The sequence below is a fragment of the Henckelia pumila genome, chromosome 2 (genome assembly GCF_033568475.1).
Source record: "Henckelia pumila isolate YLH828 chromosome 2, ASM3356847v2, whole genome shotgun sequence".
NCBI classification, from domain to species: Eukaryota; Viridiplantae; Streptophyta; class Magnoliopsida; order Lamiales; family Gesneriaceae; genus Henckelia; species Henckelia pumila.
This window is the reverse complement of record NC_133121.1, coordinates 142,270,886-142,285,154: the sequence shown is the minus strand read 5'-3', so window position 1 is coordinate 142,285,154 and position 14,269 is coordinate 142,270,886. Positions and strand designations below refer to the sequence as shown.

Here is a 14,269-nt window from a genome sequence, read left to right as displayed (position 1 = left end):
AAATGCCCGAGTTTAATTATTAAAAATCTAGACCCGGACTAAAATTAATTTGACCCATCAAGACGTGACCTGACCCGGACCCGGACCCAAGACCCAAGCCCGTCCCACCTAAAAAACCCATAACCCGAAATAATAATAAAAAAAGAAACCCAATTACCCAACCCAATCACATACAAACTCCCCCCCTGCTCTTTATTATCGGCCATGTAGCAGCAGGCTTTATGGCCTGCTGCCGGCGAGCTCCGGCCGCCGAATGGCCGGAGCTCCATCGCCCAGACGTAGCCCACGTTTGGGCGGTTCCAGCGAGCCATGCCTCGCTTTGAACCGATACCTATACAGCCCTAGCGAACCACGTTTCCGGGAATCCCGAAACTGCCGCGCAACCTGTGCAGCCCGAGTTCTCTTGTCTTCCCCGACCAGGTTCGGCCACCACAGACCAGAGCTCCCACACCTAAACCACCACATGGTCCAGAGGCAACCCTGGGACCATGCTTGAACCGAGCCAAGCCTTTCATGGCTCGGCCAAAGCCCCCAAACCTCATGCAAAAACCTGCGCGCACAGCCCTACATGGCTCTTGTTCATCCTTCAACTAGCCACTTCTAGATGCAAAATACCCCTCAAAACTGACCCTAAGGAACCCTAGATCGACCCTTAAACCGATGGTTAGCTCCTCGAACAGCCCATGGATCAAAATCATGCATAAACATGCCAACATGTAAATAAAACGTGAATGCTTGGCATGAACATGAAGATCTTTATTCTAAAACCACATACACTTGCAACATTCAATCTTTTATGCATAAATCAGTGTATAATGATTTAAATGGTGTTCAAGAATGGATTCGAAACATGCCTTGATGAATATTTGCAAGGAACGACGCAAATGACGCGTATCGGGCTCGCCGGGACGAACGAACATTCAAACTAATTTAAAAACCTTGAAAAATCGGATATGGAGGCTAGTGATTCTGCTGTAAAAACGTGAGAGATGAGAAGGAAGAAGGTGGAGGCGGCTATGTAGGAAGAAACGTGAATAGAGTAGGGTTTTATGAGATAATTTAGCATAATTTAACTAATAATTAATTAGGATAAATATATACTCTAAACATATAGAATTTTAAAACTCTTAAATACAATATAAATATGATATTTAACCTTAAATCTCGAAATTATAATCAATGGGATTTTTAAAGCTTAATAAAAGTCATTAAAATGACTTATTTTGGGTAAAAACGGACCTATAAATATACATATATATAAATACCATAATTTTCTTTAAATTATACCTTAAAATAATATTTTAAAACTTCTAAAAATCTCATAAAATATTTTGGGTGAAAATAACATCTCGTCCATCCACGGTCCCGTCTACGCGATCATAAAATAAGCTTTCTCAACTAAATTCATAAATCACATCATACAGATTTAAATGTCAAAGAAAAATATTTAAAAAATGCAAATAAATAACATAATAACTCATAAAACAATATAACCCATTTTCACATTATTTTAAAATTATAAAATCCCCTAGTTATGAATGCGAATTTACGTGACGAATTTCTGGGCGTTACACAACTTTGCTGAATGGAGATCCCAAGATCTTGGTTCAATGGAAAAACGAAGTTTTGAGAGTTGTTGCAACAACACTTGAGACAAGCTTTATAAAAAGTTGTCTTCTCATTTCTAGAGTGAAAACGTGCAGCCTACCATATGTAGTAAGGTTAAGTCTATGCTTTTAATGATTCCTATACTTGAAAAAGTCGAGTTTGGTAGGATACTCGTTATAGGAGATCACTTATGTAAGTGTGAAGACGAGCCGCTTCAATGAAACACTTATCAATCCAAAAGCGTGTTCATGGCTAAAACGGATACAACCATGAGAACTAGTAAGATGTGAGAAAGGTTATTGTGTTGATACTATTGTCTTGATTTACACAAACGGCTGGGTAGTTCAAGACATCGCGTTCACTAACTAGCTAGTAAATCCGATGGTATTCTACTACGGAAGGTTCAAAGCCAAAAGTTTGAATAAATTCATATCAACCATTTTCAAGCATATGAAGATGTAACAAAATCAATTGGAATAAATTCATAGCTAACCATTTCCAAAATATATAAAGATGTAACAAACTTTAACTATTCTTTGGTGTCAAGGTAACAGCTATAACAAACTTTAACTATTCTTTGGTGTCAAGCTAACAGCTATGGCCTGGCCTGCTAAAAAAATATAAGCACCTTATGGACTTCATTGAATAATTAGATTGAGATATAAGGGTTTCAAAACTTTCAATCTCCAACAGATACCCTATCTTCACATAATATTGACCTTTATCACCCCATCTCCAAAATCGTAAAGCTTCCGACTCCTGAGTACTTAAAGGTTGTGCTTGGATTGAAGGATTTGAAATCAATGGATTTCGATTACAATTTTAATGTTAACAATGAAACATAAAAAAATCTCAAATTCATAGCTTAATTATTTACAAATTACTTAGATGGAGTAAAAAAGATTTTAAATCACCACTTTATTGGATGAACTTGAAATCCATCACAACTACCATAAATTAATATATAAACATAAAAAAAGTGGATTTGATATTTGCGGTGCTACTTCTCTAAACAACAAAAATGCATTTGAAATCCATGTATTTGAAATACTTCGAACGCGCACGCGCAGCCAAAGGATATTGAGAATATATTCTGCTTCAAAAGTTGGGAATTGATTTCTGAAAGCTTCTTCATTCCAGGTTCTATCTTGTGAATTAACTTTCTTCCGTAATCTTTCTGTCTTCTGGATTCACCTCTCTGTAACGCAGGGCTGAAATGGAATTCTAGGAAAAATCTAAAGAAATGGAGGATGAATCCGATGATGATGGATCGGAGCTGATTCACGAAGCATTTATTTGCTGTGTTTGCCGGTAATTTCGATTGCATTTCATTGTTTGTTTTTTCCTGCATTCGTTTGGCAATTTGTTTGCACGAAGCGCCAGTTTGTTTTTCTCGTCATACGGCGGTGTCGTGTCAATTTGAGGTTAATTTTGGTTTGCCATTTATCTGAATTTGAGAGGAAAAAGGTCCAAAATTGATGCGCAATATGCGTGTTCTTGGAAGACGGTTGTTTGTGTTTCTATGCTTTTAGTAATGCACGGATGTACTTTTTCATGGCACGGAATCAGGAGAGAACTACGATGGTTTTTTTGTTGGCTTTGTTTGTCGATTTGCGTTTTTTTTTTTTTTTTTTTTTGCTATAAGTTGATTTCCAGATTTTTTGCTTGTCGGGGTGGTTTGAACTTATTTCCAGTTTGTGCTTTATAGTTGTTACTGCTATGAATGGGTAGAAACCAGCTTGGTAAAGGAGGAGAAGCTAAGAAGTGATTCCTAGAAGCTCTCCCAAACACTACCTAAGTCATCATGTAGTCTTTGAAGTTTCCAAACATGGTCAAATTGCTTTTGTAGTGCATGTTCGTGCCTTCCGCCTGTATGATCCCCTGTTTTCTTTAGAAATATCTCAAGTGTGTTTTGGAAATTAAACTTTTTTTTTTAATGTTCTTCTGCAGAGATGTTCTATACAAGCCTGTTGTATTAGGTAAACTTTTGTTCCATGATACATATACACAACCCCCTGTTATATTAGCTTGTGACTAATTCTTTCCTCGCATATGTCACAGCTTGTGGACATATCTCCTGTTTCTGGTGTATTCCTAAGTCCATGAGTGGTCTGCACAAGTCCCGTTGTCCGATATGTAGGAACCGGTATTATCATTTTCCTTCAATTTGTCAGACTCTTCATTTGATGATCTTGAAAATGTATCCTGTTGCCTATGAGAAAAGAGGAAACCAAATTTTAGGTCAGCTTTACCGTATTATAGTTCTTTACTTCTTTTGTTACTTGGTTGATGATAATTGATGCAAGCTCAGCCAGTGGTTTAAGCAATTTGATGATTTTTCATGCTGCAGAAGATGAGAAATTGATGGGCTATTTCTCGCCGCAACTCATTGTTTCTGCAGACAAAGTACAACCGGAAGACCCGGTCATTCTGTCCCCTGATTCTTTACAACATGCTTATCTCGAGCTGATTCATCACTCAATCCGTGTTCTATAGGCAAAGAGGAGATTCTGGGGAGGATGGAGCTGGTTGGACCTGATCCAGTTCATCTGGAGACTGACATCCCAAACCTACAAGCTCACAAAGAAGATACTTTGACAACTAATGCTATCAGTGTCAAAGTTAAAAATATGAATCCTAGAAATAGTAATCTTAGAACTTGGAAGCCAGTTTCGGCCGATGAAGTATTGTGTGGCTCCTGTAAGCGTGTGCTCTTCCGACCTGCAGTTCTTAATTGTCGTCACGGTATGATTGTTGACACCATTCATCCTGATCTTTTATGGGAAAAATAAAAAAAACTTTATGTTCAACCTTAGAATTGATATGGTTCCTCTAAAGGCTAAACCACATCACCTGTAATGTTTTCAGTATTTTGTAAATGCTGCATTATCCCGCCAACAAATGAGATGCTCATGTGTGAAGTTTGTCAACATCCACATCCGAATGACATTCCAAAAGTATGCTTGGAGTTTGATCATTTTCTGGAGGAACAATTCCCTAAAGAATATGGGTTGCGGAAAGGTATACAGATGAAAGAAGAGCAATTTCCTTGCGAAACTCCAAGCGCTTGTATGATTTCATTGCTTTTTTTATTTAGTACTTTTGATTGTGTTCCTGGGGTATCTTATGGTAGAAATGTTTTGTTTAATTTGCACTTTACTTTTGCATGTGTTCGATTAACATACTGTATGCATTTAAAAAAAAATCAATAGAATGAAAGTGGATAAATAATCATTAGTAACAGAATTTTCCTATTTCTATGGAAGACTATTTAGGGGAAAGATTCCGGTTTATATTTTTGCTTCACAAGCAAGTTGGACAAAAAATTCTGAAATCTTCTTTTCTTACTGCCATTGAAAAGTATTTCATTGTTTGTGGACATACTGTACCATCCTGTTGCCATTGCTGCGCATCTAAGTACCAATATTTTTGATATGAACATGTGGTTTTCAGGCTCATGGGAAGCTGACAAAAACAAAGTCCATTTTCCGTTTTCATCAGGAGAGGATCATTTGCCATTGTGGGATGCTAGCTCAAATGTCCATATTGGGCTTGGTTGTGATGCTTGCGGGGTATGTTGATTTGCTAACTCAATTCAGTTAAAAAATTTTCCTGTTCGAGTAATTGCACTTTGTTAATTTGTGAATCTTTTTCTTCAGTTAGTTAGATTTTTTTAATTATATTTTCCATTAACCTGCTAAAAATTGTACTAGCAGTAAGGTAGGATCTAACAAAACCACCAATCAACAGCGGTTAAGGCAGACCCCAATCTAAAAATATATTCAAAGCTGAAACTGAGGTACGTAGAGGAGGATAGGGTCTAACTTCTAAGATGGTAAAAATCTTGTCGAACCAAGAGAAGCCATTAAGGAGAGATACAATCAGAAAACAAAGGAGCCAAGGTGATTGAGAGCTTTCACCTTGAGCCCTTTTCTTACTTTTTGACTATAAAACGCTACAAGATTTATGATTCATCGAGTCTTCTTTTCTTTCTCAAAATAAGCTCCATTAGCACTCTTTCTATTGTCATGTTATTCAGACTTGTATGTATTCTATCATCCTCCAAAACTGTACCTGAATGCAGATGTATCCAATAATCGGTGATAGATACAAATGCAAGGACTGGAAATAGGCTACGACCTCTGTAATCCAAAAATTTTATGAAAATAGCTCATAAAGATTTAATTGTTTTCTTAATTTTAGAAATGTATTTATCAAAGTAGATTTTTTTAAATCAAAATTAGTTTCTAAGAAAATCCAAAAATTTTATGTTGAATTTGTTAAATAAAAATTTTATTGTATTTTTAAAAATATTTATTCAACATATTTTTCTCATAAATTTATTTTTATAAAAAATTAAAAAATAAATCTAATATTATTGGAATCAAAATAATAATAAAACTTATCAAAAAAATTCAAATTATTAAAAAATCATTTAATTTTATACGCATTGAACATGATTATTATTAATTTCAAATCATATTATTTATTTAAAATAATGTTAAAAATGAATAGATTTAATTTTTTTAGTAGTTTATATATATACATATTCATATTATTTTATTAAAAATTACATTTTAAAAAACATAAAATTTAAGTGGAATATGTTACGTTATTTTTTTTTAAAAATATTATCTTTTGATATACAAATTGATTTGATATACAAATTGATTGATAACGACAAAATTCGACATGTGTTCAAATTTATTTCGTATAATAGGGAATATAGTATGTTTGCGTCGTAGAAGAATTGACGTCATCAACGGAAACAACAATGATGATATTCCCGACATTGGTATTTATAATATAATATAATATAAAAGGAAAAGTATGTAGCGTAGACAAATTCAAATGTCTTAGTTTTGAATCTCGAATACAAATAATAACTAAAAAGGGTATTTTTTTTTTTAAAAAATAGATAATAAATAATACGATCCAATCCAATCTAATCTAATCTAATCCAAGATTCAAAATCAGTCGTGAAAATGACGCCAAATAAAATATAATAAAAAATAGATAATAAATAATACGATCCAATCCAATCTAATCCAAGATTCAAAATCAGTCGTGAAAATGACGCCAAATAAAATATAATAACTTATATTGTCGATCGAGAAACAAAACAAACAAATTTGTGAAAAAAAAAGAAGAAAGAATGGGTCGTCCTGCTTGGCTTCCCCCATTGAACTCGCACGCCGACTATTCCATTAACATAGGAATTCATCAGTTCGACTCATCTGAATGTCTGCCGCCGTCAACCCAACCTCGCAACCTCAAATCAATCCACATATTCTTCTATGTTGACTTGAAATTCTTCGATTTCAACAACCCAAATCGATGTCCAATCGATGGTCTTGCGCTATGCCATGGAATCAGTATTCAAAATTTTTCACCGCAGCCCTCGCAAGCCACGGTCAGAAACTGGGTGGTCAGAATTCTTCAGAACAGGCGGGTTGTGCCGTTTCGAGTAGACAAAGTTCACTGTTACAGAGAGACCGATCAACTGGAACCGATGCTCGACGAATCTCGCGACGACCAGTTGCATACTGAGGAGGACTTGGCCTGCTGTATGGCCGATTTCTTGATTCGGGCCATGAACAAATACAGCCAGGCAGGCGGGGAGCAACTGGAGATATCTCTGCTGATGGAAAAGTTGGTCACGATACCCAATCAGGAGTTCGAGGCGTGGATGAGTTGGTTCCAGGAACAGAAGAGACTGAATCCTAATGATTTTCAAAATGAATACATGGCCGCCATCCGTGTTCCGCGCACTCTACATGAACTGTGGTATGAGGCCTCGTTGAGGAATTGCAAATCAGCCACCGACTCCTGCATTGAATCACTTGAAAAGTTGGCCTTGGAGGAGGAATGTGCTGATTCCCTCGGAATCTCCTGCGCCATATGTATAGAAGATCTGGACCAGGTAGAGGAGGTGACCAAGCTGCCATGCTTGCACTTATTTCACAGAGAGTGCATTGTCCAGTGGTTGAAGAGGAGCCATTTTTGCCCCATTTGTCGCTTCAACATGCCTACATCATGATCAGGTCAACTTCCACCTTGTTCTACTTTTGCAGTTTTTTTTTTTTTTTTTTTTCGTTTTTAGTTAGATGCATGGCTTGTCAATTCTATTTCCTAAAATTTTTTTAAAAATAATTGATGACAGAAAATTTGAAAAAAAATTTGATGACAGCAATAAGATTGGTTGAGAATATGTTAGAATTTTGATGACAGAAAATTTGTAAAATCGATGACAGCAATAAGATTGGTTGATCATATGTTAGAATTTTAATAACAGAAAATTTGAAAAAAATAAAAAAAAAAGATGACAGCAATAAGGATCGGTTGAGAATTTGTTAGAATATTAACACTGTGAAGTTTGAAATGATCTTTACAAAGCCTTAGGTTTATATGTGTCAGTGTATAAATGTTTGAGATCATATACTTGTTGTTTGGTGTGTGATTCACGATGATGACAGCAATAAGATTGGTTGAGAATTTGTTAGAATATAAACGCTGTGAAGTTTGAAATGATCCTTACAATGCCTTAGGTTTATATGTGTCAGTGTAAAAATGTTTGATATCATATACTTGTTGCTCGGTGTGGGATTCATGATCTGTTGTGCTCGAACTTGAATTCGGAAGTTTGAGTTTTTGAATTGACTTAGGTTTTAGTATGGATCAACTATTTTGCACAAATTACACATTTGTTGGATCGAGACGGTTGATCTGGATGCTCTAAAAAAAATTAGAAATTGAATTTCATTGTGACTGTCTTCTATTCTATTCACTTGCGAAAAAAAAAACACGAAAAACAGAACTGTGTAGCAGGTATAAAAAAAGAATGATAGTTGGAAAAAGCTACCTAAAAAAACACAAGAATGTTTGTTTAGAGTGTGAGCTACCAAATTAAAAAATCTTGGAAAAAGCTACCTATAAAGACCCAAGGGAATGTCTTCTTAATGTGTGAGCTTCCAATCTGAAAATTCATGGAAAAAGCTACCTAAAAAACACAAAGAATGTTTTTTTAGTGTGTGAGCTACCAAATTAATAAATCTTTGAAAAAGCTACTTAAAAAGACCCAATGGAATGTCTTATTAGTGTGTGAGCTACCAATCTAAAAATTCCTGGAAAAAGCTACCTAAAAAACACATAGAATGTTTCTATAGAGTGTGAGCTACCAACTTAAAAATTCTTGGAAAAAGCTACCTAAATGACCCAATGAAAGGTTTCTTAGTGTGTGAGCTACCAAATCTAGTACCTGCGAAGTGATTAGATGGCGAGGTAAAGTTTGAACAAAACTTTCAAATTCTTGTTTTTTTTAGAGTTGAATTTGAAAATTTTCATAGAAAAGACATCTGTGTAGTTCAAACACACACACACGGTCCATACTTAGACTTGGGTAGATTCGGGGACTCGATGAGTACGAATTTTGGTTTTTGAGTATATTTTTGATTGGACACACATTATGTGCATATATGTATGTGATACGATTTTTTTTATTATTAAAACTCATTCTTTGTGACGCGTATATACTTGAGGAATTGTAGGGATCAAAAGCCTAGTAAATTGCATCTGTTTTTAAGTATCAAAAAGGTTGAGTACTAACATTGTTCGCATGCTTAAATTTGAATTGTTCCTGCTGTCAACTCAGGATCATGAGTCAAATTTGTGGTGCTTTCACCAAAGTTTGTAGAATTTCAAGTTCTGTTTGGACACAATTCAAGCTATATATTACGTTGAGTTCCCAGAGACAGAAAATTCTTCCTCCCAAGCCTGTTTTGCAGCTGACAGACATACAAACTCATGAAATGAGATGGAAGCTTGCTCAGTAGCAGGAAGGCAGATGATGATATGCATGGAGGAGCCCAAAGAGTGCAATGTGCTCAGTGGTACGGTTCAATGAGGACTCAGAGTTCGTAGTCCAGAGTTAATGGTGTTGCAAGTGTAATTGAGTTAAAAATTGGCATCGTGGATTTATTTGAGATTTGAATATACATGCAATTGCTGGACTTGATTATCGGCTGATTTTTAATGCCTCTATTTGACAAGTCTTTTTGCGTTGATGGCTTTAGATCTTAAATATAGTAGTTTACTAGTTTGGCAGTTGAAGTTTCATGCATATTAGAACTTGTAATTGTTTGTGAATAATGATGGATATTGACGAAATTTTACATCGCAAATGTAACGTACAGTACATCTTCCTATCTTGTTTTTTAGCTCACTTGTTAATTTTCAAATTCTGCAGTAATGGATCAAAATCAGGAAGCTTCAATAAAGTGCACATGGTGTCAAGGATCACAATTGGGCAGACTTGGGCCTGGAATGATTCAGCAAATGCAGCATCCTTGTTTTCCAGCAGCAAGACGAGGCTGGCAGCGCATCATCGGTTTCAACAGAACCTAGAAAGCCAGCATCAGAAATCGATGGGTAGGGCTCACCCTTTCTTTGTATTTGAGTGTGTTGCGGTGGATTTTTCGTTGGTTGCAGAGTTTACTTCTTCTTATCTTGTTTTTTTAGCTCACTTGCTAATTTTCAAATTCTGCAGTAAAGGATCAAAATCAGTAAGCTTCAATGAAGTCCACGTGGTGTCAAGGGTCACATTAAGCAGCTTGGGCCTGGAATGATTCAGCAAATGCAGCATCCTTGTTTTCCAGCAACAAGAGGAGGTTGGCAGATCATCATCAGTTTCAGCAGAACCTAGAAAGCCAGCATCAGAAATCAATGGGTAGGGTTGCGGTGGATTTTTCGTTGGTTGCAGTGTTTGCTTCTTCCTATCTTGTTTTTTAGCTCACTTTTTTATTTTCAAATTCTGCGGTAAAGGATCAAAATCAGGAAGCTTCAATGAAATGCAAAAGGTGTCAATGGTCACAATTAGGCAGACTTGGGCCTGGAATGATTCAGCAAATGCAGCATCCTTGTTTTCCAGCAGCAAGACGAGGTTGGCTGCGCATCATTGGTTTCAGCAGAACCTAGAAAGCCAGCATAAGAAATCAATGAGTAGGGCTCACCCTTTCTTTGCATTTGAGTGTGTTGCGATTTTTAGTTGGTTGCAGAGTTTACTTCTACCTATCTTTTTTTTTAGCTCGCTTGTTAATTTTCAAATTCTGCAGTAAAGGATCAAAATCAGGAAGCATCAATGAAGTGCACATGGTGTCAAGGGTCACAATTGGGCAGACTTAAGCCTGGAATGATTCAGCAAATGCAGCATCCTTGTTTTCCAGCAGCAAGACGAGGTTGGCTGCGCATCATTGGTTTCAGCAGAACCTAGAAAGCCAGCATAAGAAATCAATGAGTAGGGCTCACCCTTTCTTTGCATTTGAGTGTGTTGCGATTTTTAGTTGGTTGCAGAGTTTACTTCTACCTATCTTTTTTTTTAGCTCGCTTGTTAATTTTCAAATTCTGCAGTAAAGGATCAAAATCAGGAAGCATCAATGAAGTGCACATGGTGTCAAGGGTCACAATTGGGCAGACTTAAGCCTGGAATGATTCAGCAAATGCAGCATCCTTGTTTTCCAGCAGCAAGACGAGGTTGGCTGCGCATCATTGGTTTCAGCAGAACCTAGAAAGCCAGCATAAGAAATCAATGAGTAGGGCTCACCCTTTCTTTGCATTTGAGTGTGTTGTGGTGGATTTTTATTGGTTGCAGAGTTTACTTCTTCCTATCTTGTTTTTTTAGCTCATTTGTTAATTTTCTAATTCTGCGGTAAATGATCAAAACCAGGAAGCTTCAATGAAATCCACATGGTGTCAAGGGTCACAATTAAGCTGCTTGGGCCTGGAATGATTCAGCAAATGCAGCATACTTGTTTTCCATCAGCAAGACGAGGTTGGCAGCGCATCATCGGTATCAGCAGAACCTAGAAAGCCAGCATCAGAAATCAATGGGTAGGGCTCACCCTTTCTTTGCATTTGAGTGTGTTGCGGTGGATTTTTCATTGGTTGCAGAGTTTACTTCTTCTTATCTTGTTTTTTTAACTCACTTGTTAATTTTCAAATTCTGCCGTAAAAGATCAAAACCAGGAAGCTTCAATTAAGTGCACATGGTGTCAAGGGTGACAATTAGGCAGACTTGGGCCTGGAATGATTCAGCAAATGCAGCATCCTTGTTTTCCAGCAGCAAGACGAGGTTGGCAGCGCATCATCGGTTTCAGCAGAACCTAGAAAGCCAGCATCAGAAATCAATGGGTAGGGCTCACCCTTTCTTTTCATTTGAGCGTGTTGCGGTGGATTTTTCGTTGGTTGCAGAGTTTAATTCTTTCCATCTTGTCCTTTTCAAATTATTGCAGTAAAGGATCAAAATCAGGAAGCTTCAATGAAGTGCACATGGTGTCAAGGGTCACAATTAGGCAGACTGGGGCCTGGAATGTTTCAGCAAATGCAGCATCCTTTTTTTCCAGCAGCAAGACGAGGTTGGCAGCACATCATCGTTTTCAGCAGAACCTAGAAAGCTAGCATCAGAAATCTGTATTGAGGAAATGTATTGGGTCAGTTTGTTGCGGTGCTTGAATAAATGTGAGGTGAAACTGATTTAAGTTGTACTTGTTAGATATGGCAGAATGTTCTATAATGAAAATATATTGGAAGTATTGGAAGTTTGTACACATCTGATTATAATGAATGAGTGAATGGATTTGTTTGAATAAAAAGGTACATAAAATTGAAAAGGTTTAACAAATTTCAGTTCACCCTAGCTTATATGAACATTTTTAAAGGTGAATTTATTCATTTTTATTCCTTGTTGACTTTCCAAAATCAACATCAAAGAGATTTTAAGTGAACTTTTGTTGTGTTACTCTCATTGTAAGCACATATATCTCATTGTGTTACTTTTGTTGTTTGTTTGGATCGACAAGTTTCGCATGCTTTGAAAGGATGGGTGGGACTTTAAGCTCTTTTCAGGGGTCACGCCTAGAGAAAGTAAGCTGATAGTGTTCTCCCTTGTATGCAAGATTTAGGAAGAAGGAACTTCAAGGAAGCAACCACGCAGATTAATCTTCTTTGGCATTAGAGAATCAAATTGCACAACAGAAACTTCTGCAACTTGAACATTAGGTTCGTGATAAAGCAGTTAAAGTAAGCTAGCTACATTTGAAAAAAAAAAATGCGTTGCAGTGAAAAATGAAGTCTCATTCTTTGTACTATTGCCAAGTATTGTGTCTAAACTACGAGTATGAATAATGACAGATTCGGGGCTAAGTTTTGAGGTTTCCCCGTCCACAGCCTGTCTATGATTATGTCATGTGAAAATGTACACGAGTGCATAAGACCTACTCATAAAAATGGCTCAAAAAAGTATGTACAATCATTTACTGATTTAGCTTTGTACACTGCATAATCTTACTCTAATCTTTAAAAGTTGCCCTCATTGCAAGCTTTGGACTAACTTGGATTCTTGCTTATCTTCAAGCTTTGGAACAATTTCTCGTTAATACAAGAAATAAATTTGCATGTGTCCCCACAAGGTTAGAGTATGAACTTATTGTTGCCCCCATAATAATTTCTGATGACCAACATCATGCCCGGTCGGAACGAGAAGAAGTTCGTTACCAATTTATATTGGTTGAGACCACAAGCTTTATCATACAAATATGGTATATTGAGCTATTGTTGATCGGAAGAAACCTGCACAAACCTCTTTTTCTTTATACCGTGTGAGGAATGCTTTATATAACCTGTCTTGAAATCATGTATGAGTCAACTCAATAAACCATTAGGACGATGCACACGAAAGTAAAGATACATATCCAATGGTCCTAATATATTTGAGTCGTGAATCGTGAATTCGTGATCTATGTCTGAATATGTAGACCTTGCGGTCAGGGGCGGATGATAGTTGGGGCAAAGCAAGGCTATTGCCCGCAGTTTTGCCCCAACATTTCTCAATATTTTATATTTGATTGACTAATTGCATTTTAAAAAGGTAAATTCTTGATGACATTATTCGTTGATATTTTAACATATAAATAATTAAAGTTGCTAATATTTTTTTTTCTAACTTTCGTTTAAAAATCACGAGCTATTTTTCACAACTTAATTCGAAATTTTCATAGTCTTCTGATAATGATTTTGCCTATCTATAAAACATCAAAAAAAAAAAAAACAAAACAAAACAAATTTTGATTCAAACCACCATATTAACGGATGAAAAAACTCGTGTACCCCTAGCTACGATAATTAGGGGAAAAGAATTTGAATGATAAAGTTGCATGAGTCATCTTAAATTCCCCTTATTTTTATAGGAATCTAATTTTCTGTGACATGCACTAATCACATTTCAATTATAATTGACAATTTGATTCGTTTTTTTAAAAAAAACTATGTTACGTTAATCTATGATTTTGTTGTTATGCAAAATACTAATTGGATATGATGGAGTTTCATTTCATAAGAAAGTCATGAGAATACGTACACTTATTTTTTTATCTTTATAAGTATAATTCGAAATAAATTTCGTCCATTATATTAAAATTTTCTGGTTACGCCCTGTTTGCGGTTCCAAATGTATCAGACGACTTGATTTATTTATCCAGGTCACGTTAGTGATAAGAGTTATTCTGGAGAACTGGTGGAAAATGTATGAATGGTACTACCAAAAGGACTCGATTGTTCCTGAAACGAGGAAACGTGTGTTAATCATTTATGTCAAAACCTTCAAAATCAT

General features: G+C 36.2%; 1 protein-coding gene and 1 pseudogene across 1 annotated transcript; both read left to right on the top strand.

The window, feature by feature from the left end:
• Positions 1-2,662: 2,662 nt before the first annotated feature.
• On the top strand, positions 2,663-5,865 carry LOC140879646 (E3 ubiquitin-protein ligase PRT1-like; annotated as a pseudogene).
• Positions 5,866-6,252: 387 nt separating this feature from the next.
• LOC140879647 (uncharacterized) lies at positions 6,253-13,871 on the top strand. The gene is made up of 10 exons (XM_073283455.1): positions 6,253-7,652; positions 9,260-9,497; positions 9,854-10,035; positions 10,154-10,333; positions 10,429-10,605; positions 10,719-10,900; positions 11,014-11,195; positions 11,330-11,493; positions 11,618-11,793; positions 11,895-13,871. The coding sequence occupies exon 1, from the start codon at positions 6,764-6,766 to the stop codon at positions 7,646-7,648; it is 885 nt and encodes a 294-aa protein (XP_073139556.1). The 5' UTR covers positions 6,253-6,763; the 3' UTR covers positions 7,649-7,652; positions 9,260-9,497; positions 9,854-10,035; positions 10,154-10,333; positions 10,429-10,605; positions 10,719-10,900; positions 11,014-11,195; positions 11,330-11,493; positions 11,618-11,793; positions 11,895-13,871.
• Positions 13,872-14,269: the final 398 nt, after the last annotated feature.